Source organism: Symphalangus syndactylus, chromosome 18, assembly GCF_028878055.3.
Source record: "Symphalangus syndactylus isolate Jambi chromosome 18, NHGRI_mSymSyn1-v2.1_pri, whole genome shotgun sequence".
NCBI lineage: Eukaryota > Metazoa > Chordata > Mammalia > Primates > Hylobatidae > Symphalangus > Symphalangus syndactylus.
Window position 1 is genome coordinate 99,593,421 of NC_072440.2, and position 26,738 is coordinate 99,620,158.

Consider the following 26,738-nt stretch of genomic DNA (forward strand, 5'->3'; position numbering starts at 1 on the left):
GAGTGTTGCTGCTGCTGTCTCTTATTATCTAAATTCTTTCTATTCCGGACTCTGCTTCAGGTGCTACCCCTTCCAGGACACCGCCTGACGGACCTAGACAGGTGTTGTCCGTCTGATGGGCTTCCATCAATCCTGGGTGTGTGTACCCCACCACTTGATTCCACTCATTGCATTTGTCTGTTTCCATGTCTCTTCCCAGCACACACTGAAATAACAGAGGTGCTTAGCAAACATTTCAGGAGAGAACTGAGCTTCTCTGGGCCATACTTACTTCTGTTAAGTAAGGTGCACTACAGATGCGACTGTCTATCGAACCCCAGCAACCTTGATATTCGTGGATCTCAGACTCAAGTAAGGGCTGCTGGGCAGATGTTGTTGCTGGGAGTTGGGTGGTCTCCTAAGAGGGTTCCAATCAAGTTTGCAGCACATGGCTTTTCCTGGGGAAACCATGTGTAAGCCTGGATTACTGGTGCCCTACGTAATCCTGGTTACTCCAGAGCTATTATTACACTCTGCCTGAGAACATCTGGGCTCTTAACATTGTAGAAAGAGTAAACAAGCTTTGTGGCTTACCAGACATGGGGTCCAGTCTTGGGCCTAGCACTTACAAGTTGTTTAACCCTGGACAAGGCATGCACATTTCTGGGTTTATTTCCTAATCTGTATTAGGAACGTAGTCAGGTCACCTACAGTTGTTGTGACGATTAATTCAGTGTGAGCTATTGCATCCAGATTGGACAGCATAGGCCCCAATACGATGAAAGGGAGATTCCATGTCTTAAAAGAAGTAGCGGTGGCTCACCCTGAAAGAGCAAATGCCTGTAAGAAGATGTGAGCTTCTGCCTGGTGTGTGGTGACCACAAAGCACAGGTGGCAAAAAAAATCATCATTTTCCAGACTCCAGCATTTTAGTTAAATACGCACAATTTTATTGATTGAAGAGATTAGGACAAAAACATTAAACCAAATACAGGACAAAGCACCAGAGGCCATAGATCCCCACCATGCATGTCACCAATCTCTCCTCCTCCAAGGTACTTAAAAAATAGGGGAGAGGGAAGAAAAAAAAGGTCCTTCTTGACACAGCACCATCTTCAGAATGTTAAAAAAAAAAACCTCCTCTCCTTTATATCTTCCATTAGCAAAATAGAATCAAGGGCAAATCCATGGCCGCCTTGTCTCCTGGTTACGAAGGGTGAAGCCGCCCTCCTGGGAACGTGAGGACAGGGCTCCTGCTGCGCAGGCATAAAGCATCCAAGAGTCTGCACATACATGCCACACACTATTATGAAGCACAGATTCAAGTAACATTTACATACTAGAGTCCACGTGTCACCTACCCAAAAACAGGACCATTTCACAAAACATATACAGGCAGTCAAATCCGAACAAGTGAGGTACTGGGAACACAAATATTTATGCCAAAAGAGTTCTGTATCATACAGCAATAGAAAAGCCGTAATAAAAAACATTTTGCCACTCGAAATCAAATAAAGCTATCTAGAAAAGCCAAATAAAAGGTTATTTCAGAGACAGAAATACTCAAACAAGGAAAAAAAATTATGTTAACTACAGCATGTAATATGTCATCCCAAGTCAACCCGTAATTGAAGTACTGGCTTAATACATCACAATGTGACATTTTCCTTAATAAATAGAAGAGTTCTTGAAGATACAAAGGTGCGTATTGGGATAGAGAGCTGTTTTTATTTATATCATCATAGCTTTCAGCTAATTATCCTTCCCGTTTGTCTCTACTGAGGGTTTTTGTCCAAACCAGAGGGCCTTACAAGCCAAAAGGATCATTCTCCGTAAAGAAAACTAAATAGCTGCCCTATTTTACACGTATTTTATACATGTGGGACAACCTGCTTTGTTTCACTAGTTTCTAATAAAACAAAGACAAATGCTTAGTTGCGATCAGAGTACTGCAAAAGCGTCAGACGCCAGGAGCTTGCTAAAATCTCAGGCCATTGCTATCATCTCAGCAAAGAGGAATGCCTGTCACACAAACCCTCATTGTTCAAAAGCAAAACATGAAAAAGGAGTTGGATTTCTCTTTTCCTTTCTTCTTCCCGTTTCTTTCCCCTTTTAAACTAAGATAGCAGTAATGCATCTGGACGTTTGACTTCTAATAGCTTCCTGCCACGAACCAATTGACACAAAACAGAATAGCTTGTTAAAGGACAGATTTTTTTCCCCTTCAGGGAGCAAAGCATTAACATGTCATTTCCTGACCAGGATATTAAATAGTTTATTTAGAAGAAATGAGTTGAAGTGAGCGATTAAGAGACACAAACTGGACTTTTGTTTTCTTTTAGTGTAGCACCCAGGTTTCATGTCAGTCTGTGTGCACCGAATTTTTTTTTTAAGTGAACCTCATTAATTACCAGCTAGGTGGTTGGCTTGTTTAAAAGAAAAAAAAATTCTTGGCCAACTGTTCCTTCCCTGAATCCTAACAAGAAGTTAAATGCTAACAGTGCGATGCCAGGATGTGTGTTTGAGGCAGAAAGTTTTGATTCTGTCAGGATCTGCAACTATTTTGGAACAAAATGAAAAGTGGGGTAGGCGGAAGTGGCCCAAGTGGCAAGGGGTGGTCTCCCAGGCTATGTTAGGGAAGACAAGCTCCAGCGGGCTCCCATCCATCTCACCCCAATCCGCATCCCACACCTCTTGCCCCCATGCTACATGGTCAGTCAGCTCCTTGAAGGTTTTCCTGCTCTGAACCAAAAAACTTAAGAGTGTGAGTGTCTTTCTTGCTACTCAGCCAGGCAATTCGTGTCCCCTGGAAGAACTCCTTTCCGCTGCCCTCGCTCACTCCTGGTACCTGCTAAGTCTCTGTGGGGCATGAGCTCAGTTAAAGAAAGGGTCCAAGTTCTCTTCCATGTTGACGTCCGGCACCAGCTGGTCAGACACTTCCTTAGCACCATATCCTGAATTCGAGACGCTAAAATCTGTAGAAAACCAAGGATGGTCCAGAATTTCCTGCGAGGTCAGCCGCTCTGAGGGCTCCCGCCGCAGAATGCTTCGGATGAGGCACTTGGCCTTGGGCGACAGAGTCTCTGGAATGTTGAACTGGCCACGCCGGATCTTGCTGAAGAGGGAGCTGGGTTCAATGTCATGGAAAGGGTACCGCCCCACCAACATGGTGTACAGCATCACCCCCAGGCTCCACACGTCGGCTGCTTTGCCCGAGTAGCTGCCACTGGTGTTCAAGATCTCTGGGCTTACGTAAGCTGGGCAGCCATGCTTGTCGGAGAGGGAATCATCATCTCCCCGCAGAATGTAGGCGTCTTCCAGGCTTTCCAGCTTGACCCGAGTCCTGCAAGAAAGGAGGAAAACATAAGCTCCTAAGGGTGCTCGGAGACACGTTACCACCAGCATCATAACATACCAGACTATAGTGTTTCCAAAGATTCCTCATTCACATTCATTCATTCATGCATTCATCTGACCAGCCAAACATTACTCACTGAGCACCTTCTAGCTGCCAGCTACTATTCCAGGGCTGAGGACACCCACATGGGTGAACAAGACTGACAAGGTCTTTTCATGCAGCTGATAATCCACTGGGGAGCTCAAACCTTGAGCACCTTAGCAAACCATGAATCACATTATCATCACCCCTGTGATGAGGGAACAAGAGATTAAGTAGCTTTCTCAAAGTTACATTTGCATAATGATAGGGCACCACACAATTCAAACCGAGATCTAACCAATCAGGAAGCCCACAGTTTTGTCTACAACTTTTGGCAGACTTGTAACTAACATGACAGAACACAGTCCACAAAGACCTTTCACCTTACTTGCATTTTGGCCTCACTACAGCCCTTTGTATTAGACATGTAGGATATTAATATCCCATTTTACAGATGAGAATATCCCATTTACAGATGAGACTCAGAGAGTTCGAGTAACTTCTCCAAACCTGTTAGCTGGGAAATGGAGAAGACTTGATCCCACATCTTCCTAAGTTGATGCTGCTGCTCTTTCTGCTATACCAGCTGCCTCTCTTTAGGACCAGGCAGGAAACAGGGAATGCTCAAGCAGGAGTGGACTCCTATCACCTGGTCCTTCTGAGGCTAACACACTCATATCAAAACTATCTTCTTTCCCTGGCTGGGCCCAGTGTCTCAAATCTGTAATCCCAGCACTTTGGGAGTCCAAGGCGGGTGGATCACCTGAGGCCGGGAGTTCAAGACCAGACTGGCCAACATGGTGAAACCTCATCTCTACTAAAAATACAAAAATTAGCCATGCGTGGTGGTGCACACCTGTAATCCCAGCTACTCAGGAGGCTGAGGCAGGAGAATCGTTTGAACCCAGGAGGCAGAGGTTGCAGTGAGCTGAGATCGCACTACTGCATTCCAGCCTGGGTGACAGAATGAGACTCTGTCTCAAAAAAGAAAAACAAAACCATCTTCTTTCCCAGATTTCCTGCTGCCTTTGTCTTCTGTCCTGCCCCTCATACTCCCAAGGCCTTGTCCTTGACCAGGTTCTAACATCTGACAAAGGTCACCCACATCTTCTGCCTGTGCACATCTGTGATTCCAATTTCCCACGTGTCTGTGCGCATAGGGTGTGCGTGAACAGAACCATGAGCCCAAGATCCTTCTCAAACTAGGCATCCTACCCCCAGTCTTTCCCTGCCATTTAAGGTCCATCGTGGTTACTGACAGGAAAGTAGGACTCTCCAGGGTATGCTCAAGAAAAGAGGTAAAGAAATCTTGCATTAAACTCCCTGGAACCCAGCACGCATCCTTACACAGTAAGATCTGATGTCATCGTTGTGTATGACATAAATTAAGTGCTCAGGAAATACTTTTGGAAGAGAATTGAATTCTTATCATTAACTATACCTAATCTACTGTGAGGGCCGAGATGTGCGGTGACTTGTTCAAGGCTATGGTGAAAGTCACTGAGAGCTTCCTCCACCCAGCGCCCCAAGCTCCTAGACCAGCCTCCTCTCCTTAGCTCAAGGGCCTCCCAAGAATTTCTGTTTTCCTGCCCTACTGTTCTCTGAGTGGAAAGTTAGGAACTGCTACCTTCCCGTGCTTGAAATTGAAATCTTCCTCCGACTCTCCTCGCTAGGGCACTGCCTCACAGAGTTGTAGGTAGTCCTTGGTTCTCATAAACTCCGTTAATCTATCCCATCATCACACCCCTAGAGGCTTGCAGAGAAGGTGAGGAGGGATGGGGAGGACTTGCAGTTAGGATTAAGACAGCATCTACAAGAGCTGTCTCACTCACATCTCGTATTTCCTTCATCTCAAAAGCGCACATGTAAGCGCACGTGCAAGCATCTGCCCTGTTTGCCCCTAAGTGCAAAAAAAGCTCAAGTAAGCATTGAATAAGAAAAACCACATTGGGTCACAAGTCAGAGCTTGTGACTCAAGTCCATCTCCTGCTGTTTCTCTTCCTCCGTCTGCCTGAAGGTCTTAGCCTTTCAGCGTGATCACCACAGCCACTAAGAGCCATAGAAGGGAGGCAAGGTTCAAATTAACCAAAAGATTGCTGCTGGGAGTTCTCCACAGCAAAAGGTTTGGTGAAATCCTAGGTTGACTCTAAGACCTCATATTTGGATTACAGGAGTTCAAAGCTCAAGGAGTGACTACGTTCCGTATTAATTTCCACCAACGAACAAACAATAGTTGTGGTCATGGGAAAAGGCACTGGGCTAAGAGCTAGGAAGGCAGTTTCCAGGCTAGGCTCTGTCTCTCACCTGCTGTGTGGCTATGGCTGAGTCACTCAACTTCTCTGTTTTTCAGACCTAAAGAGGAGCACTAGACAAGGAAGTCTTTAAAAAAAAATTATGTGGTAAAATAGAAACAACATAACATGTACCATCTTAAACCATTTTTAAGTGTACTTCATTGGCATTAAGTACATTGACACTGTCATGCAAACATCTGGACAAGGCAGTCTTAAAGTCTCTGCCAGTTTTATCATTCTGGGATTCTGTAACACCCATCTCTCCCTTTTTTATGTGCTCACTCACATTCTATTATAATCTATAGAACACATACTCTTCGGCACCTACAGCTAATGTTCTACAAAAACAGGAAGGATCTATATGTGCTAATCTGGAATGGAGCTGATTAAAAACAAATCTCTTTTGTCCTTTTGGGTTTCCTAATCTAAGGTGGCGGGTGGAGCTGACCCACGAGACTTACTAGCTGTCGAGATGTGATGGAGGTGAAAAGGTGAAACCCAAGGGGCAGAGGAAAGGAGGAGGAAGGCAGGGATCTCGAACCACAGGCACGGTGAGTTCTCTCCACAGCTTCCTCTATCCCATTCTCACCCAGCGCAAGCCAGACTCCTCATCTCCAATTTCACTGTTTTAGCAGCAGAATAGCTATGGAAAGAATTACAACCGTGGAAATAATAGTAAGAAGAAAAACAAGCTCTCCCATCTGTGGGACAAGGGGCGGTCCAGTGGAACAAACATGGATCTTGGTATCAAAGGACCCAGGTTTTGCCCAGGTTCCTCTGCCCCAAACCTGCAGTGGTGATGCAGCTCATCCAGGTGGAGGCCTAGGGCTTGGTCACGGCTTCAGGGTGACCCCCAGGGACTCTCGACCATCTCTTGGGCCACACTCTCCCTCTCTCCATCCCAGCCTGTTTGCTGTTCCTCACATGCCCTGCTTGGCCCCAGTCCTTCTGAGGCCTTTGCCACAGTGTCCCCTTGCCCTAATTGTGCTTCCCCAACTGTGTGACAGCTCACTTTTGTCTTGTCTCTGCTCAAATGAAGGTTATTAAACTTGATCCTGTCCATCCTACATTGCGAAGCACGCCCTACTCCTCTTTTCAGCATGGGAGATATTGTACATTTACATTTCATGATTTACTATGTATCATTATGGTGATCATTTCGGGATGATCACCTCACTTCTCACCTTCAAGAGCCCATGGGCATGTGGCTGACGTCATTTTGTACGTAGAGAACAATACTTCTTAAGTTTGCTGCTGTACCTTGAGTACCTAGACGAGTACCTGGCACAGAGCAGATACGCAATCCATCAATGACAGGGACAGTCCTGCTGTGGACCCCAGGGGGAGCTTCGGTGCGCTCACTAGGAAAGGAACAAGGGCCAGTGCTCTCCCTACCTGGCCAGGGTTTAGTGGCAGTCAATGAGAGCTCTACAGAGGATGGGCTTTGTAAATGACAGCATCGAGGAATCTCCCATAGTGACAAGGGGGTGGGGATATCAGGCATCTGTCAATAAAGGTGGGAGGGAGATATGACTACAGGGACTTGAATTTCTTCTGGCCCAGCCTTGGCAGGGTGCAGAGCTCACCACCTCAAGCTTTTCGTGCAAGGGACTCTCAACCATCTCTTGGGCCACACTCCCTCTCACTCCATCCCAGCCTGTTTGCTGTTCCTCACATGCCCTGCTTGACCCCAGTCCTTCTGAGGCCTTTGCCACAGTGTCTCCCCACCCGAACTGTGCTTCCCCGACTGTGTCAGCTCACTTTTGTTGCATCTCTGACCAAATCCGAGGCCCTTTTCCATTCCTATCCCCTTCCAGGTCACAATTTTAGATTCTGACTTTCTCCTTCACCTCCTTCTGCCCCCAGGTGTCCCCACATTCAAAGCATCCTAACCCCTCTTTCTGGAAGCCTCAGAAAATGGTTAAGGCCTCCACTCTGTCCACTAACACTGGCCTTCCCCCAAGCTGGAGTTCACCTTTCACCTTTCCTACCTCAACATGAGCACACACAATCTAGGCCCAATACTTCAAGAATTTGAGAAAATGAAAAGACCATCCCACATGCTGCCAAATACCAGCTGCCCCTAAGCTCATCTATTCAACACTTCATGCTTCTTTCCTTCAGAGGCTGAAATTTTAGTGGGGAGGGCCCAGATCTGCTTGTCACATTTGGTTCAGCACATGCTGCAGAAGGACAACCACAAAAACCAGCCCAGGTCAGAGAGCAAAGCAGTGTCCTGAGGCACAGAGACCTGGTTCAAGATCAGGCCTTGAAAATTACAAGGTACAAAATGTCAGATGTCATCTATGTACCTAATGCATGCGAGGCACTTACACGTATAGTCTCTTTAAAGTTTAGGAGATCCATTTCCAAGGCAGGTACTATGATTCCTTTTCTCATGGACAATGAGCCTAACACTCAGAGAGCCTGAGTAGGCTCCTACGGCCGGCAAGGCGAGGCAGTGGCTGGGTGCTCGCCTTTCTTAGGCCTGACCCCACCTACTTAAGCAGCTGGCGGAGGAAACCACACCAGGGTTGCTCAGTTCACTAGGTCCCATCAAGGCACGCAGCACATGTGCTTCCCCAGTGTCAGGGGACAGCCAGTCCTTGGGGCAGGAGCCTGCTCTTTCTCTAGGGGAGAATCTGCATCCCAGGCAAGAGAGGGGCAAAAGAAAAGAGAAGCCGGGAGAAAGGATGGGGAGGAGATGCAGGCTTGCTGGCCTTGGTAGGTCATTCTTTTGACCTTGCTTCCCTCTCAGAACACTATGAACTTGTTTACATCACTTCTAGGCAAGGGTCGAGGCAACTGGTCTGGATGACGTCTTTCAACGAGGACCTTCCAGGATGCATACCACGTGAGAGGAATGGAGGGAGGTCCCACAGGCCGGGGTGAGTGTCAGCTCTGGTCATTGTGGACTTGCTGTGTAACTGCGGGGAGGCTGCCGAAGGTCTTTGGGTCTTGGCTGCCTCCTCTGGGAAACAGGGCTGCCAGTCACGAGTCTCAAGAATGTGTATGGGGAGTCCCTGGTGGGGCTCTAGCACATGTCAGAAACGGGAGCAGAAATGAATGAACAGTCTTGCAATGGCTCACGTCCCCTCACAGTCTGGGCATTATGAATTTTCCAGGCAAAGGAGTTGATTTCCATAAAAACCAACAGAAGCATCTGTGGACCTAGTAATTCAAATGTCCCACTAGTCATGCAGGCATATAAAGACATTTACCGAGCATTTACTCTGCTTGAGTTCCCCAACTAGGTACTGGGGAGACAGACATGATAAGTAACACCCACCTTCTCAGTTTTTGTGAGAATTAACTGTAATAATGCAAGTACGGTACCTACTGATCTGCAAAAAACTGGTGGCAACAATAATTATCGATCTTATTATTAAGAATGAACCTTTGCACCTACCCTCAACTCAAAAGCCTAGTGGAGAAGACAGGTAAGGAAGCATGAAATGCAAGTCCCCAGCATACAGCGGTAGATGTGAATTCTCATTCCTTCCTGGGTCTTTTGCACTTGTTCCTCCCCCGGGCTGGAATGCTTTTCCCCAGCTCTGTGCCCAGCCCAGTCCCCTTACTTTATTCAGTTCTGACTACAGTAATCAGGATATGCTTCCTGGAAGTGGTGGTACCAGAGATAGTCCGAGAAGAATAAACATTCCCCAAAGAGACAAGGGGTGGAGGGTGGTGGCAATTTTTGTGACTAAAACGCTGTAAATGACAATGGTTATCTCCAGTAACTTCTCAGGGGAAGAGACATCTCCCTGCCAGCCACCAGCCTGGGGCAGGATTGGTTTGGCCAGAGAAGCTGGATCCCTGCAGGCCTTTTGCAAACTGTGCCTGGCATAGGAAGAGAACAGCCTGCTTTGCTCTCAACCTGCTGAATGAACAAGGCTTACACGTGGGCAGCCTGTGTACTCAATGACGGCCCAGCCCAGTGCCAGGCCTTGTGTCACCGGATCCCGGTGCCAGGTGAGGAAGCCAAAACCAGCAGGGTGTGGTTCCTCTCCCAGCATCTGTGGAGCAGCACAGGTCGGCACTGAAAGCCCCGATTCTCCCCCCACCCCCATCCACTCTCAGCATAGGCTCCAGAGCTCCCTTGGGCCACTAAGTTGAACTACCAGTGTGGCCCCTGGTTCTTTCGGCCTCAGTTTCCCTTCTGTAAAATAATAACAAATAGCTACAGGGCCTGAAAAGGGCTTGTCTAGCTTCAGAATTCCAGATGTTAAAGTTTCCTTTAATTCTTAAGCTCTAGTGATTACAACACACCGTATGATAGCCCAATAATAATTATAGTAACAATAATAGAAACTATGTGTGAAGCATCTGTAAGATGCTGAGATTATTACAGCTTGCATCCTTATTTCTCATAACAACGTAAAAGACAAGTATGATATACGCATGCTTCCTGACAAATAAGGAAGCTGAGGCACAGGGAATTAAATGCCCTAGGCCATACACAGAGAAACTGAAGAAGCTGAGCTCTGAATCTACGTCTGGACTCTAATGCCGTTGTCCTTTCCAAAATACATTCTGGTACTAAAATCACGGATTTACTTAGGGCCAAAGAAAGAAAAACTTTTAAAGGGAGACCCTGAGATGATGGAGACAAATCTGGTGCAGTTTATTCAGCACTAGATCTGGTACAAAACCATCCCATTCATAGCTAACTGCTATAGCTCATTAGGTAGATACAGGTGGCTAGACCTGCCCATTTACTGGATGAAGAAACTGAGGTAACAGAAAGCAGATGTGACCTGCCCAAGGCCACCTCACAAGCCAGTAGCAGAGCTGGGATTCAAACCCCAGTTTTTAACTCCAAGTTTAGTGCTTGATCCACAAGATCAAAAATAGTCTTCACAAGCAAATCATGCCATGTTTTTCAATCTTTAAACAGCACCGTGGGCTCTTGGCAGGAAGAGATCAGGACAGGGTGGGCCAGGGTGGGGCTGAGCTGGGAGTTCAGCCAGACAAAGTGGGCCTGGCAGGGATGGGAAGTCCGGTGGCCTAAGGTCAGTGAAATCCAGAGAAGTCACTGAAGGCCGTCCGGTCAGGCGGTCCAGATAGGCTTAAGGGTCAAGTGAAAAGGTCAGCTGCTGCCAGATCTGACCTTGCCCTGACTGTTACTGAAAAAGTACTCTGGGCAGCCAGTCCAGCTGTGAAAGCCAGGGTCCCACCAGGGGTGACTGCTACCAAGGGCCTGGGAAGGACCACCTGGCACCATTGGCACCATCATGCCGGCCTGGCAGCTGCATTAGAACTTCACAGGCCACTAAACGATGCCAAATAAATTGTCGTTCATTTAATTCTGGTTCATATATGCACAGACTTTTCCGACAGTCACCTCTGAGAGCCACCTCTGCACCAGGTCTTGTAGAGTCAGTGAACCACCCCAACTCCTACCTCAACTGGCCCACAAATTAGCAGGGAGAGCAACAGGTGAGCCACAGGAGAAGCATCTCAGGGCATCGCGGTGGAGGGGGAGATGTCTATATATATATACAACACTACACAATCTGGAAGGTGAGTGTGCTCACACCGATTTGATGCAGGAGACTACAGCAGCTTAGACAGATGAAGGAACTTGTTTGGAAATAGCACAGTTGGGATGGGAAACCCAATCTGACTCAACTACTCAGGTGTTTTCTGCAGTGCCATCTACCCAGCCACGACAGAACCCCTGCCCTGTCTGCATGCAGGTGCACATTCCTGCCCTTGACTCCCATCCATGGTGCCTGGATGAACAGGGGAGTCTCACTGTACCCGAACACCTTCCCACGCCCCCATGCAGACACCACACAAGCACAGCCTGCAGGCCGCCGGGGCTTCGCAGAGGAAGTCCATCCTGTCGCCATAGGAACAGAAAGGGAAACCCAAGAAAGAGGATGCCACGATGACAGGAATTCCTCAGCAATACTCCATTCACTCCCTGCACTGAGACATTCAGCCATGGCTCCTGAAGAATCCCTCCTCCCCCATATCAGTGGATTGGCCTCTCCGCAAAGCTTCCGCAGGCTCAGTGCTGGCCAGGGGCACCCAGCGGTGGTGTTGCTGCCCTGCCCGGTGGCTTAGGAGTGCTTCAGGGTCCAGAATTTTCCCAGTCTTGTTCCAGGTGTGGGGTGGGAGTTCACAGAGCTCAGGGAGGCCTGTGAGTGCATCTCTGCACCCACTCGCAGGGCCAGATGGGGACACTGCACTTGACAGGGAGCCCCACACAGGCTTGTGGAGATGTGCGCTTAGTCACGTAATGAATGAGATCAAGTCAAAAAACCTGGGTCCTGCTCTTGGCTGTGCCACTAACACATTTGGGACCTTAAGTAAGTACACTCTCCTCATTTTTTGTAAAGATAAAAGGGTCGGGTTTAAACCCCCACTTGTTGCCCCCACCTCTTCAATCCCACTGCCACAGTTTCAGTTTGAGCCACTTCTTCCTGGAACCCATGCCCGGCTGCTATTACCCAGTCCATCCTTCACATATACTTCCAGAATCACAAACCTGTCCCTGCCATCCAGAAAAACCTTTCAATGGTTCCTTCTGGGCTTCACATCAAGTTGGAGGTGAGGGGTGTGTCTTTCAGGCCCTGGACTCAGCCTCATCTCTGTCCTGGCACAGCGGACCCTCCAGCAGCACAGCCCTCCCTACACATGGCTCTTTGTGCCTCTGGCTTGACTCGTGCCTTCTGGGACCTCCCCATCTCTACTACAGCACTCAAGCCAACCTCGTGCAGGAGCTCATCACCTCCTGGAGGCGACCATTCTCCACACTGTACTCCACTGCTGGAACTGTTAAATAATGCTTACAGCTAAATAACTACTGAATAATGATTACGTCCATCAGACAAGGACTGTCTTGTACTGATTCCTGTACCATCAACACCTAGCGCTGTAGGACAGAGTAGGTGCTTAATAAATGTTTGCGAGATAGAATGACTCCCGTATCCAAGATCCCCCAACTCCAACATTCTATCTGGAGTTCAGGGCGTCTAGGCAAGACTCTTCTTTAGCAGTACAATGTCTAGATTCCAAAGAAATTTCAAATAGGCTGGACTCAGTTCCATGATTTAGAGAAACTCCCAAGAGTATTGAGTAGAAAAAAACATTGAAAATGAGTTTCCATCCACTCCCTTCCACTGTCTATATGGCTAGTAGATTTCTCTTATGATATTCATGCCACTGGGACATAAGGGGCCATTTGTATATCCATGGCATCAACGGTCACACATTCCTAAGTACTGCTAAGTCCAGTGCTAGGCATGGGGGATAGAAAAAGAAATGAAGCCCATTGTATAGTTCCCTGGGGAAAAAAAAAAAAAAAAAAAAAAACCCACAGAATGGAACAACAGGACAGAGGACTGCCCGCAGGGTTGGCTCATTGGTGGCCCAGTCCATGACTGCTCAGGAAAACCGAGTTGTGAGCCGAGTTTTGACCCTGGCTAGCTAGTCAGGTCCTCCTGGTGCACACCTGTTGCCTAACTGCGTGAGAAAATTCTTTCTCAGGGTTGGGCATAAGGGACGGTATTTTACCTGTTGTCTACTTCCTGGAGACAACCTAGTATTTGAGAGCTTGGGCTCTGGAGCCAGGGGCCTGGGTACCAACCCCAGGTCTGCCACTGGTTGGCCATTAGACTCTGAGGATCAATTTTCTTATCTGTAAAACGGTGAAAATAAGAGTATCTTACTCACTGGGTTTAAATTGATTAATTTAAATATGGTGGCTAATTAGAATTAAATTTGTGAATCACATGTTATGGGTAAAACACATGGTGGGCCCTAGATATTATTTCATCGAAATGTAGGTCTCATGAGAACAGGGTTTCTCTCTCACTGGACTCTGTAGTGTCCCCAGCACCAAGAATAGTGCCTGGCACATAATAGGTGCTCAATAGATATTTGTTAAATAAATAATTAAATCTCCTGGCCGTTGGGTTATGAGGCTCAATGACATCAGAGGGTGCCCGATAGCAATAATGACGGCTATGTATTCAAGTAGCTACAGTGCACCAGGCACTGTGCCGGGCACTTAACATATTAATACATTGTCTCTTCTCATGATTTCAGAGAAGGCAGGCTAAGACCATAGGGCTAAATGGAGTAATAAAAAAATGTGACCACTGTGCCTCTGCTCGGTTTGCTTGAGGACCCACACTAGCCCATCAACTAGTTACTAAGTACAAGCAGTAAGGAGCCCAGCAAGAAATCTTGCTGAAGAATACCTACTATTTAGTCTACTTATAAGCATGGAACCTGGAGGAAGCTCTCCCCTCTCTAACTGTGATTAGAAAAGCCCTTCATGAATAAAATTACAGCCTGCCATAGACACTGAAAACAATGTCTTAAATAAATGTCACTTCTGCATAAATCATTAAATTAAAAGGGAAATGATGGGTAAATTTCTCACTTGATGGGAAACTTTGAAAATAGCTCTCTTTGAAAAGGTGTCTCCATAGGGGATGTATAAGTTTTCTCGGCTCCCATTGATTCCAGGCAATGACCTAGATGCCAATACTCTACTTACCCCTGCCTCTTTCTGTCATTAGAATCCAATCTGAGCTGCTCCCACTCAAAAACGGAGACATTCCGTCAACAAATAGCAAGGCCCAACCTGTTCCAGGAGCAGTGAACATGAGACAGCCTATGTCCCCAGGAAGCTCCGAGCAGGGGACAAGGACAGTCTACAGATGCACACACGGACCATCAGAATACAGTAGGAGATGAGCTCGGATGAGGGAAGGGAGTGCTATGGGAGGGAGATCACTGATCCACCCTGGGGAACAGGAGGCTTGCCAGCCTTCCCCAAGGGTTGGCAATACCTCCAGTACATAAAGGGGTTTCTCATAAATAAGGGAATTCCAGGAGCTCCGTTTCCTTCAAAGCAAAAACGAAAGGTATTTTCCCAAAATACAAAGCGCCTACAACTTGAAAAAATGAACACAGCTTTTAATGAAAGAAAAGCTGAGTCTGGTCTCCAGGTCTTCGATGCCTACCCTCTGTACTCTGTTAGATACTGAGACCTCAATGGAGGCGGGTGCAACTTGAAGATCTGAAGTTAGAGCCAATAAAGATACTAAGAGCTGAGAAAGAGTGCCTTGACCTCTGTTGGTGGGGGAAGGAGAAAGGCCTCCACCCCACAGGGAGGCACAGGTCTGTGAATCTGGGCAGGTGGCGTTTATTGTACCGAAAGCCCCTGGGCCACTGAGTTCCTGCAAAGAGTCGCAGCTTCCACCCTGCAGAAGCAGGTACTGACTGGCTTCCACAAAGCGGAGGAAATGAAACCTGTCACATCAAGAGATAAAGATCTTCTACCCAAAGAAGAAACATGTAAAGAGGCATGTTTCTCAGTTCACATGGGGTCCTTCTGTGCAAGGAAATGTCAACACTGAACTGAGACTGCAGGCAGAGTGGTAGAGGGATGGCAGGAAGCCTTGAACCCAGACAGAAATCCAATGGACAAAAGCAAACAGGAAGTGCTGTGGGAACAAGGCCCCACCCACCTTCCTTGAGCAGCGTAAGGGTGCACCTGCTCAAAGGGCTCTTCGCATCTTGAGTGAGCCAGGGAACTGGCCCTGTGACCACAGAGCAACACTGAGTGCAGAGGAGGCTTCCGTCAACAGGAGCTCCCATCTGCTGATGGCTGACTGTGTGCTAGGCATTGGGCTCCCTTGTATTAATACATTTAATTCCATGACGGAAGCCTTGTTGTTATTTCCGCTTTGCAGACGAGGCAGTCTGGGCACAAAGCTTAGGTCATTTCTCAAGGTCCTTTCCTAACAAGTGCAAGAACAGGGATTGGAATCCAGACAGCAGCTGTGACTCTATATAGAAGTAACAGGACTTCTCCCAAGCTCAGGCCTTCCCATGAATTAAAATGGAATTAGAGGGGCTTGAAATATGGGGCTTCTAAGAATAGACTGATCAAGCAGGTCACCCCAATGCCACAACAGAGACGGGGAGGTGGAGTGCACAGGGCACGCACTTTGGGGATGTGGGTACTGCCTTCTAACAGATTCTGAGCCATAACTGGCAGGGTGGCCGCTACCACACACAGACCGTCTGAGATTTTACTACACGAACTGTGGATGCACAGGGTGTGGCCAGGTGAGTTCAACTGGGATTGGAGATTCACTTCCTCAAAATGCTGCTCAATGCCTCTGGGCCCTGAGGTTTTCCTTTTCAGCAGTATAAACAAAAAGAACCAGGCTCTGCCCTGCACAAACATCCCTGGGAACGAAGGAGAAGCAGCAGTCCAAGGCCTGCAACACAGAAGCTGATTCAGGCACAGTGGGGTATGATCCTCCACTCCCTACATGTGCCTGCGGCCACCTACTCCAGTGCACAGATGGTCAATCTGGCCTTTCTGAGCCTCAGGTTCCAGACCAGATGCACTTGACCTTTGGCACTAACTTAATGATTATAATTAAACCAAACAGAGAGGAGGATGTGGCCTAAATCTGAACCCCTGTATCACAAGGGTGCCAGTCTTCACCAAATAGGCTGCCCAAGTGAGCGACTTAATTCTTCAAGAACCCACGGAGTCCTAGGAACTGCTCTCCCATGATGGTACTATTTCATCAATGACTCTAGGAACAGCTGTCCCTTCATGAGTGCCTGCCCTGCCCGGTGATTCACAGAATCGTCTCATTTAACCCTCACAACTGCCCGACAGGAATGCCATTGTTATTTCTGCTTTGAGGAACCGCAGCTTAGAAACATTCAATGACTTATCCAAGATCAGGTAGCTAAGAAGAGCCAGAAGTTAAACGTAAAACTCAAATCAAAGTAAAATGGAAACAGAAGACTCTGAGCTACTGCCATTTCTACCCAGCAGCACAAGGCACGCTGGCATCAGGTCCAAACATAACGCTGGGCGTCATCCGTGTCTACCTGCAAAGCTACCAGTCGGGGACTGGACTGGAGGCGCTGGCAGTTCCACTAAGAACGTTTTCATGGATGGCCATGGATGCAGAGTCCCAGATGGCACACAATCGGAACTTTAGGCAGGAGGAGTCAGCCCATAGGCAGGTCTTGTTCTGCACCAGGTGGTCCTCAGCCAATTTCATAAGTAAAGCCTGCACTTTCAACTGCTTTCCAGATCACCAGAGTTCAAGAAGCACATCACTAAGAAGAAGACTGAGGTGTGTGATGGTCAGAAGATGAATAAAGCAGCACTTCCCAAATTTGCTTCTTTGCTTTTTCACCGTGGGACCAATGCCCAAAAGGTTAGAAAACAGACATTAACTCCATGGTTTAGCTTTCCAAAAGCCTTTAAAATTTAACCCATTGCTTCCTTACACTTTCGATGTTGTTGAGGGAGAAGGAAGCTTTAGCTCAACTAAAAGTGATGCAATTAGCATGGAAGATGAGAGTTCCCAGCAGCAAGCATGGAGCCAATGAGGTCCTGGGCCCCTGACACTTGGCCTCACACTCTTCCCTCAGGAAGTGCTGGCGATGTGCTCCATGTAGGCCACCATGCAGGCCAAATAAAAGAGAATCTGCCATGAAGCTCAATGCTGCCAGGAGGCAGAGAAGGAGAAATACATTGTGGAACAAAAAGCAGAAGTTTCACATTCTGGAATCCAGAGGTTAAAATACAAAACAACAAGAAGACAAAGGTGACTAGGTATGATTCCCCTTTCACAAAAAGTTGAGAGTTGGATTTTAGAAAAACAAAAAAGCTCTTTATCAATCAATCAGCTACTCTGAGAACATTCAAAATGTCCTTGAAAACAGAAGTGACCTTCTCAGAGCTGCCCGGACAGACACTTGTCATGTTCCTGAAAGGCAAGCCCACTGGGACCTCCACGTGACTTGGGCTGGAAGAAGAGCTCTGGATGAAATGACAGGATTTCTAGGCTGGCTGCACCCTCAGACTGGCTGTGCAACATTAAGCAAGCAAGGTGACCCTGCCATGAGGCCAAGTAACCTCACTGATCAGATGGAGGAGTTATCATTTTCTCCAAGGTCCTACAGGGCATAAGCCTCAAGGCTGGCCCATGGGGCAACACGGCTGCATGGCCAAAGGGGCTATCACACATGCCACCAGCTGTGGGGCTACACCATGCTGTAGGGACTATATAGGCCATCTCCCTACAGTCCCTTACATTCTCTTTTTACCTTGGAAAATGCTCTTAAAATGAAAAAGGATTTTGCTTTGACATGTTTACTCCAGGCAATTGTTTTGGTTTCACATTCACACTGGATACTCCTTTCTGGTTATCTCCGGACAGGGTCGTGCTCTTTCGCAAAAGTCAAACATAACTTCCAGACGGAATGTCAGAGACACACATTCCCGAGGTTGGAAGCTTCTTCCCTGGGTCCTGGGACATCAAGGATTTTGGCTGTGTGACGACACACTCATAAAGGAGAAGCAAAGGCTGGGTGGGAGTAAAAGCCCGCCACAGCCCAGGTGAGGTCTGGCTGTGCTTCACTGGCTCCTAGCTAGCTGTGTGCACTGGGGTGTGCTCTCACCTCTGGAGTTCTGCCTCCTGGCAGCAAACCAAGAGCATGCCACACAGACTATGCAACCTCCGGGTCCACTTCTGTTCACATGTTCTATGACTTGGGGACCTCCACCCTGCTCTACTCATTTGCACAAACGTATTCACTATGGGGGTCCTATCCCTGAACAGGCCATTCTTTCTACTCGGTGGTGCCCGAGAGTTCCTCCCTATGGAAACACAATCAAAGACGACACTTAAAAACACAGATCCCTGCGACAGAGGGCATTTGCTGTCCCCATGCCCTCTGGCAGACAAATGAATTTCTTGAGAGCTGGCTTACTAGTGAATGTGGACTTACTTCTGCTCTTTCCTGTCCGTCACTTCGGAACTTCACCACGTTGCACTTTGGAGCTCTCATCTATACAATGGACATGATGATATTCACTTCTCCAATAGGGAGAGAGAATTAAGTTAAACTTTAACCTTATGGTAAGAGGTAAACAAATATGACCTCTTATTTTTGTAGGTGCAGTTATTAAATCTCCAAGAAAGGTGGAACATAGAAGGGTAGAGAGAATACCTTTGTCAGTGTTGTTGGGGGTCAACATATATTCATCTTTTAAATGAGAATATTCAAAGAAGCACATACGCCAATTTATTATTAATTGAAAAGACCTTAGAGCCAATATAGCATACAGAAGGTAACAGAAGGAGAAATATGAGGCTGGTAGAGGGAAGGTGGAAACAGACAGAGGACCAATCCAAGATCACAGAGGGTATCAAAGGCAAAACCAGGGGAAACATCTCCAGGCTCCACGGGCAGAGGCATCTGAGCGGAAGAGAAAAGGTAAATGTGGCTCCACACTCTAGATCTTCCAACAGCTGCCCCTTCTCAGTTTGTTAATAAAGGTAAAGGCATTCACAAGCAAAGATCAAGATATGAGCTGGTCTCCACGTTATGTGGAGCCTCATTCAGGAACTACGGTGAGCAATGAATATAGACTTGTTGCCTCTGTCCCTCTAAACTCATATTCTTAAAAAGAAAAAAAAGGGCTTGAAGGGGTTCTTATAATCAAAATCGGCTGGGAGAGAAAGCAGGGCCCCAGCGGGGTCTGCTAAATAGAAGGTAATGAGTTAATGGCATAACCCAGTTGCCTGCATCCTGTCCAGCTGTCTCCTCAAATAACCAAGACCTCTGCAGTGCCATGCATTTGCATCAGCAGTTTCCTCACCTGGAATGCGGTCTTTCCCACATTTCCTGAAATACAGTCATCTTTCGAGTCTTGGCTCCAAAATCACCCCTCCTATAAAACCTTCCTTGACTCTCCAAGTCCTAGGGAGAACTGACATGTCCCCACCACCCCAGTTCTCATCCCACCCAGCACGGACCTCTATTCTGAGCTGGTAGCATTTCCTCTATAGGTCAGTTGGCTATCTAATTCATCTAGATATTAATAGTACTGAGAATCGTGACTAATACCTAATAGAAGCTTAGGTAAGAGCTACTGAATGAGTGCATGGATGAATGAATTATAAATGACTGATTCTGGGTGCTGAGTGTTCTGCAGGTAGAATTTTCAAGGCCCTGCCTTTACTGGCATTGAAAATGTCACAGAGGTTTGCAGCCACCTTCGGAATTCAAGACACCCAATCATACGTATTCACTGGGTCACAGAATATCCTGGTACCTGTCCTTTGAGCACCGGATGACACCTTTAGAATAGTAGCTATTTGTTTTCCCAAAACACTTGAAAATTGCAATATTCACTTCCTTTTTCCCTCCTAAGATTCCTTCCCCTCATCTGGACTACAGACAGTAAAAAAATGTCCATTCGAGACTTTTCTAGGAAGCTGTTGTTAGGAGCAGTCCATCACAGTACCCAGGTCTGGACAGGAATGAGACCTACCTCTCTTCGTCCTTAAAGATGAATTTCCGCAGCTTGAGGTCCCGCAGCACCAGCCCCCCATCATGGCAGTGGGCCACTGCCGAGGCAATCTGGTAGAACAGTCTGGCTGCCTCCTCCTCTCTCAGCTTCTTGCAGGTGCGGACGAAGGAATGCATGTCCCCATAGCTTCGCTCAAAGAACACATAGGCTTTGGTCTCACCCAGGATAATTTCAGTGATTTGGTTGATGTTACTATGAGCAGACAGGCAAAAGCACGGTGCCAGGGATTCCTGGTAGCAGCTGATATCAAACACCTACGACAGGATTAACAGTAAGACCAAAGTCAGAGGTGCCTCTTGTACAACCAAAACACAGAATGCTGCACCTCCCACAGGCATGGGCTTTTGAGATGACAGAAAATATGCTGAACTTGGACCCAGACCACATTGGCCCTGCCTCTTACCAGCTGTGTGGCACTGAACAAGTCACTTAACCTCTCGGAGCCTCCAAATCTTTAGGTCTAACATGGGAAACTGATACTTGACTCACAGTGTTGGGAGGATTATATGAGACAATGAAAGTGATAGTGCTTTGCAAAATGTAATACAGTACACAAATAATAATTTTCATTATTTTTGTCTCTAGCCCAATTGCGTGTTTATAGAACTAAGGCAAAATTGGAGAGAAAGTGATCCACCTCAAATGACATCAACAACACTTTATTTACCTTCAAAAATAAAAAAAAAGAAAAGAAATGCACATAAACAGGCATTATACAACACATGAGCAACTAAGAGAATAAATAGCTAGCTTTTGCCTATGGTCTCTAATTCAATACTTTCATTTTACAGATATGGAAACTGAGGCTCAGAGAATGAGCCAAAACTCGAGCCCCCAGTGGCAGAGGTAGGAATACGATACAATCCTTCTGAATAGGGAAGCAGCCTTGCTTCTTCCTCTCTTCCCTCCACAGATATCTAACTCAATGAACCAGTTATGCAATGATTTTCTATGAATCAAAATTAGCCTGTGAAATGCCAACTCATTGTGGGGTTGCTTAAAAAGAAAAGGCACCATCAATACCTTTTGAAACAGACCTAACAGAAATTAACACTACAGAGAATTTTTGAGGTTATATAAAAAGCGCTTTCATTCATTTCAAGACCTCCACTAAATCAGGAATACAAGTCCCTGGGTCTGGAATGTGGTTTTTCTATCTGCCTGGGATGTGGGTAAGATGAATCTATTCAGTGTGTGTGTGAGCCAGGGGCATGCGTGGGTGAGCTTCGCTGGAAAGCATCTAAGGCAGGAACGCCCTAACAATACACTGCATGCTATCAGTTCACAATCATTTAGCTGCCTACATCGCTTTGTCACTAGTCAGAGCATACTTTCTTTGATCATCATTTTGCAGTGTGGTAGGAAATATGCTGGACTGGAAGTCGGCAACCTTGAAGCACTAATCCTGGCCCTGCCACCAATAATCTGGATGAGATGGATAAAGAGCTTAGGGTGACTGGACCTACCTCCTCTTCATAAAATGAAGGTGTTGATTTAGAACAGTGTTAACCTTTTTTTGGGTCCTGATGTCACATAAAATCTGATAAAAGCTCTGTTCCCTCTTAGCTGACAATGCCCATTCTCAAATGCATGCGCAATACCGGATTCATTTTAAGGGGATTCACGGGCTTTCTGAAGCCCATCCAAGGCCACAGACTGCTATTTAAGAATCCATGAGTTAAGTTGCTCTAAGCTTCAAAAAATTGAAACAAAATCTGTGAGTCAAACAGGGATGTAAAACCTCAAGAGAGTTGCTGCTAACCCGGCCAAGGAAGCAAAGTTAACAGTAATGTTGTGAATGAACCATAATGAGGCATCTCAGAAAAGCGGCACAGCTGCTGCCACTATAACCTAGAATTTAAGAAAGAATACTTCAACATCTCCAGAGACCACAAATCACACACTGATACTGTCAAATGATGACCCAAGAGCAGTGACCTAAGAGGCCTGTTCAATTAGGAATCTGAAATGCTTGAATCAACTTTAACACCTTGACTGCAGGCAACAGAAACCCAGGGAAGCCTCAAAAATTTCAAGGAGTAATAAGCTTTGCAGTGGCTAACGTAAACACTGCATTATATAATGAAGATGATGTGTTCTGAAATACCAGGTTGCAGCTTCTGTCGCCAGTGCTCACAGAGTTATGATTATTTATAATCTACTTCCTGTTTCCAGGTGCATTTACAAAAACATAAAAGGTGACTTTTGCTCAGCACTTTTAGCCTATTATCCTGCTCCACTGCTGAAAAACTGAATGGAGACAGAATTTTTTAAAAAACTAACATATTTGTGGCAGCTTCAAATGTAGCCATACCTTTTGTAGAAGAGACCAAATTCCAAGATGGTGGACAGAGTACGAAAAATAAAATAAGTACTTATGTTTTCCCACATGAGAAGGAGCCAAACTTTTATTAGTAGCTATCAGGGGCATTTAGGGGCTTGGACTGGTATTTAAACCATCATCTTCACGTGCAAAATCAAGCCACAAGCCTAGTGCCAGCTTCTTTACATATTTAATTTGGAGCCTTGGTTATGTAATGTGACAGTTCAGATAAGGCAGTAAGAGTAGGCCATCATTAATAACATTTGCAAAAAAAAAAGTATCCATTCTGCCAAGATAGTAATTATGTCAATCTGCACAGTAGCTACCAGTATCTCCATGAAAACATACAGTTAAAGACTCCTTAAAGCGCCTTCATTCATCTGGCAAAAGTAGGCACATGGAGACAATAAGCAGCCTTGATTATTTTGTTTAAATGACTCTGGAATTTGTATTCCTCCAAATAGTGTCCTATGGAATTATCTGTGCAGTCCCCTATAATAAACAGCATCTTTATATTTGATCTGTTTTTGCAAAGAATTTTTTCATTGGTCAACACACAGCTAGGAAACATGAACCTTCTATTCTAAGACATCAAAAGGAACTGGATTCAATGTGTAGATTTCACTGAGCCTTAAAGTAAGCTAAGACACCACAGTATATATATCTCTCAGGGCAGTTCAGAGAAGCAGCCTTATAAAACTCTCTTGGAGCTTCTTAGGAGATACACAACTATGCTTGCATAAGAAGTCACCCACATCATCCATGGTAAAAAGTCAGGAAAACAGAAGCTGCTGTGTCTTAAAGGGATGACCTCTGTCAAGCAGAACAATGATACTGCACTTAAATCCACTTGCAGCCACCCTGTAATTGGTGAGGGGCTGATTCAATCTTTGCAATAACTAAACCAGCAGATTAAGTCCAATTTGAGGCCAGAGTGCAAGTCTGCAAATGACACCGTTAAGGTCAGCCCAAAGTGAAATATGTCTTGCAAAAGCAAGAATGAGCAGAGGCCAGAGTCACCTCTGATTTTAAACAAAGAAGTAACAGCCAGATGCCCCTGCAGAATTTGGCTGCAGAGTCCCTATACTTAAAAGCATCTCCAGTCTTTGAAAAATATTAAAATGCTGTACTGAAGTTGAGCAAAAGGAATGAAAATATTCACTGCTGGGTGATTGTGCATATTTCATACAAGAGTGGCAGTTCTGTGGAATTCATTCATTTCAAAGGATGACTATCCTATTGTGCAACCTTGCAGACTTCTGAGAATTCAATCCAGCTACTGAATTTTGGTTAACCGGGCACAGTTACTCTGGGTCTCAATAACTTAGAGAAGATGCAAAATACCAAATGCTCAGTACAAGCAAAGGGCAACATTTAAAGAGTCTCCGATTTCCCCCTAAGGGCTGAACAATCGCAAAACTGACTGGAGATCTCCACTAAACCCAAATTTTGCAATGAAATACTCCAGTCCACTATGAAATAAGGCAAGTAAGTCCACAAAGTAGTCTGTGGTGAATGGCAAAAGCGCGATGTGTTATTTGCAGCACAGCCGTGCCCAGTGACCATTTCAAAGGCAGAATAGGTCCCCCACTCTCCCCTTACCCCCTCAAAAAAAAAAAAAAGAACAGCAAATCTAAAATTAAGTGACAATGAATCCTTGATCTATGTCCAATTCTGGGCAGTAGTATGCTCTATTGTATTTTCTTTTTTGCAACTATTTCGCCCCTCATCCACTTGTCTGGGGCCCGGTGGGTGCACACAAAGATACACAGACACACATATACATAAACCAGTCACTGTTCAGGGTTAAAGACAAAAAAGGAAACCGAAGTGTCCATCGCAGTGGTATTACCACTGCCGATCCCTAGGGCTCCAAACGGGAGCCTCTTAACCTTATAGGCAAAGGTGTGTGTTCAGGGGGGAACGGAAGAGGGGGCATGAGCAGGCAGGGAAGTCTAGAGATGGGGAGAGAGACCATGACCAGAGAGAAGGACCCAAAGCATTCACTATTCAGCAGAAAGTGTTCCGGCTTTGATTTCCACCCCAAGCCTCCTTTCAAGGCTCCAGGCAGAAGAAAGGTCTTTGTAAACTCCTTCCCTGCGCAGGGCCCCTGGGCTCAGCCAGAGGGGGCACCTTTGTGTGTCTGTTTTAAAGGGCACCTTCGGAACAAAGGTTTAACACCTGCCCGCTGCTAAGAACAATGGCTGCGAAAGGAACGAAGTCATCAGTCTTAAAATTACCGGGGGATTCCCTAATCCTTGTTGGAAGGGGAGGGTGCTAGACACAGGAAGAAATCCCCCCCGGGCAGCGGGACCCGGCCTCGCGCAGAGAGCTCCTGGAGCCTTCGGTGCACGCGTGTCCGCGGCCCCCGCGCAGTCCCGCCGCCCTCCCCTCCCCGGGCTCTCCCCGAAACGCCCCCACTGCAGCCCGCCCCATTGTCTGAAACGGTCTAAAAACTTCGCAACTTATCGAACCTGAGCAAATAAATAAATAAACCCATTTAATAAGGCCACGGTAATTATCCCGCGAATCTCCCTCTCCCAGACTCGAGGGCCTGGCGCCCTCCCGCTCCCTCGGGCCCCTTCCAAAGGCAAAAAGCAACCCCCCGGCCCTTTACCTTGCACACCAGCTCCTCTCCGCTGTGCAGATGCACGGCACGAAAAACGTGGTCTCCCTCCAGAGGTTCCAACAATAAGTATTTCCCGATACAAGAAACGCAATGCGACAAGTTCGGAGTCTCGGGCGGGCTCGGGGAGCCGAGGTTCGGGCTGAAACTCTGGCTGGGCTCCGCGGACCTTATAGACGACAACTCTTCGAAATCCTGGGTTTTGTTCCGCGATCTCCCATATCTCGCTATTGTGATGGGGGTAGACCTGTGTATGTTCATGAGTGTGAGGATCGCACACGACAAACAAAAAAAAAAACCCGCTGGAGAGATGAGTCGCTGGCGAGTGCGGCTGCAGGCGCCTCGGTGCCACTGATTTTAAAAGGGAGCGAGAGGGGAGGGGACAGGAGAAGGGCTGCGTGGAGAAAGAGTTAGAAGCCCCCAAATGGGCGCCGCCGGATACCTCGTCTGCTCTGAGCCCGGCTCCCAGGGGTCCTCGGTCGGCAGGCAAGTCGGGTCCTTTTGTTACCCCAAAGCAGTCGGCGATGTGCAGAATCGCCGCACTTTTAGTTACTCTGTGTGTGTGTCCCCGGCGTGGATCTGGATGAGTACCCGGGCTGCTAAGGTGCGGAGCTGCAGCGCCAGGGCTCCCGACGCGACCCCCAAGCCGGCTTCCGAATCGCAGACGGGGCGGAGGAGCCCGCGGTAGTTTGTGCAGTCTTCGGAGCGCTGACGGCGGCGGCTCAGTCCCAACGCGTTAGAAGCCAAACAAAAAGAGAAAGGAAACAAGCACGGGTCTACCGGCTGGCGACGCACGGCAGCCAGAATCCGCGCTGCACCCCCTTTTTTTTGGTGGAAAGGGTGGGGGGCGTGTAAGGGGGGGTGCAGGAGAGGGCAGTTACCTACGTTTTAACTGTAGATGGCGTCTGAGGCTTTTCCAAGATCTCGAGCTCTCCAAAAATTAAACAAACAAACAAAAAAAAGAAAAATTGCAAGGGAGCATTTAACTTGGAGCGGTCAGCGCTGCCAACAAAAGATTGCAAAAGCTGGGCACAGAGTTGCGGCGCGGGCTGGGCGCAGGTACCGCGACAAAGCCCTGGGCTCGGCCCGCCGCGCGGAGGTCAGCACAGGCTCATGCTGTCGCCGCTCGCTCGCGCCCCGGGTCTTCCTCCGAATGCAGCCAGACGTGCAGGAGAGAACGAGGACAGATCGGCGGTCTCCGATTTCGCCGGCACGAGCTTGCGGGGGTCCTGCGGGCGCTGCAAGGGGAGCTGCGTCCCTGGCCCTTCCAACGCGCGGCGTTCCTTTGCCCCTTTCCCGCTGGAGAACTGGATCTCTTCCTGGAATAATTTGCAATCACCCCGTCTGCCCCTACCCCGAGACCAAATTGCCCGGTGGGGTTTGTTTTGGAGAAAATTGACGGCTTGTCTCCTCCTTCTTTGATTTCTTGCTTGCCCCCCCAGAGAAAAGAGGGGATCGTGTATTTAAAAATTAAAGGGGACGGCCGACGGTGCCCGAGGCCAATCCCCGCGCTCAGCACGCCCGCATCCCCCGGCGAGGCGGTATTAATAGTTACTTACGTGGCCGGGGATCTCGGAGCGAGCGGGGCCGTGTGTGCGCGTGTGCGCGCGCGCGCCTCGCTCGCGCTCGGTCTCCCCATTCAATGTCACCGACACATTTCCACGGAGCCTCCGCCCCCCCCCCGCCGCCCCCGC

General features: G+C 47.4%; 1 protein-coding gene across 3 annotated transcripts; it reads right to left on the minus strand.

The window, feature by feature from the left end:
- Positions 1 to 906: 906 nt before the first annotated feature.
- On the minus strand, positions 907 to 26,738 carry TRIB2 (tribbles pseudokinase 2). Of its 3 annotated transcripts, none has more exons than XM_063622826.1 (4): positions 26,604 to 26,737; positions 25,036 to 26,363; positions 20,057 to 20,349; positions 907 to 3,322 (listed from the first exon to the last, which is right to left on the minus strand). In XM_063622826.1, exons 2-4 carry the CDS (start codon positions 25,303 to 25,305, stop codon positions 2,854 to 2,856), a joined length of 1,032 nt encoding a protein of 343 aa, XP_063478896.1. In that variant the 5' UTR covers positions 25,306 to 26,363; positions 26,604 to 26,737; the 3' UTR covers positions 907 to 2,853. The 3 variants fall into 3 exon arrangements, with proteins under 3 accessions (XP_063478896.1, XP_063478897.1, XP_055108457.1); XM_063622827.1 differs by lacking the exon at positions 26,604 to 26,737 and having other exon boundaries at positions 25,036 to 25,291; positions 25,487 to 26,573; XM_055252482.2 differs by having other exon boundaries at positions 25,036 to 26,738.

Bases quoted from the DNA above. Each gene is read 5' to 3' on its own strand.
- TRIB2 (XM_055252482.2), bottom strand. From the start codon at position 25,305: ATGAACATACACAGGTCTACCCCCATCACAATAGCGAGATATGGGAGA. The intron at 20,350-25,035 runs GTAAAGGGCCGG...ATCCTGTCGTAG, and splicing joins GAGAGGAGCTGGTGTGCAAG to GTGTTTGATATCAGCTGCTA. The intron at 3,323-20,056 runs GTAGGTCTCATT...CCTTTCTTGCAG, and splicing joins ATCTTTAAGGACGAAGAGAG to GACTCGGGTCAAGCTGGAAA.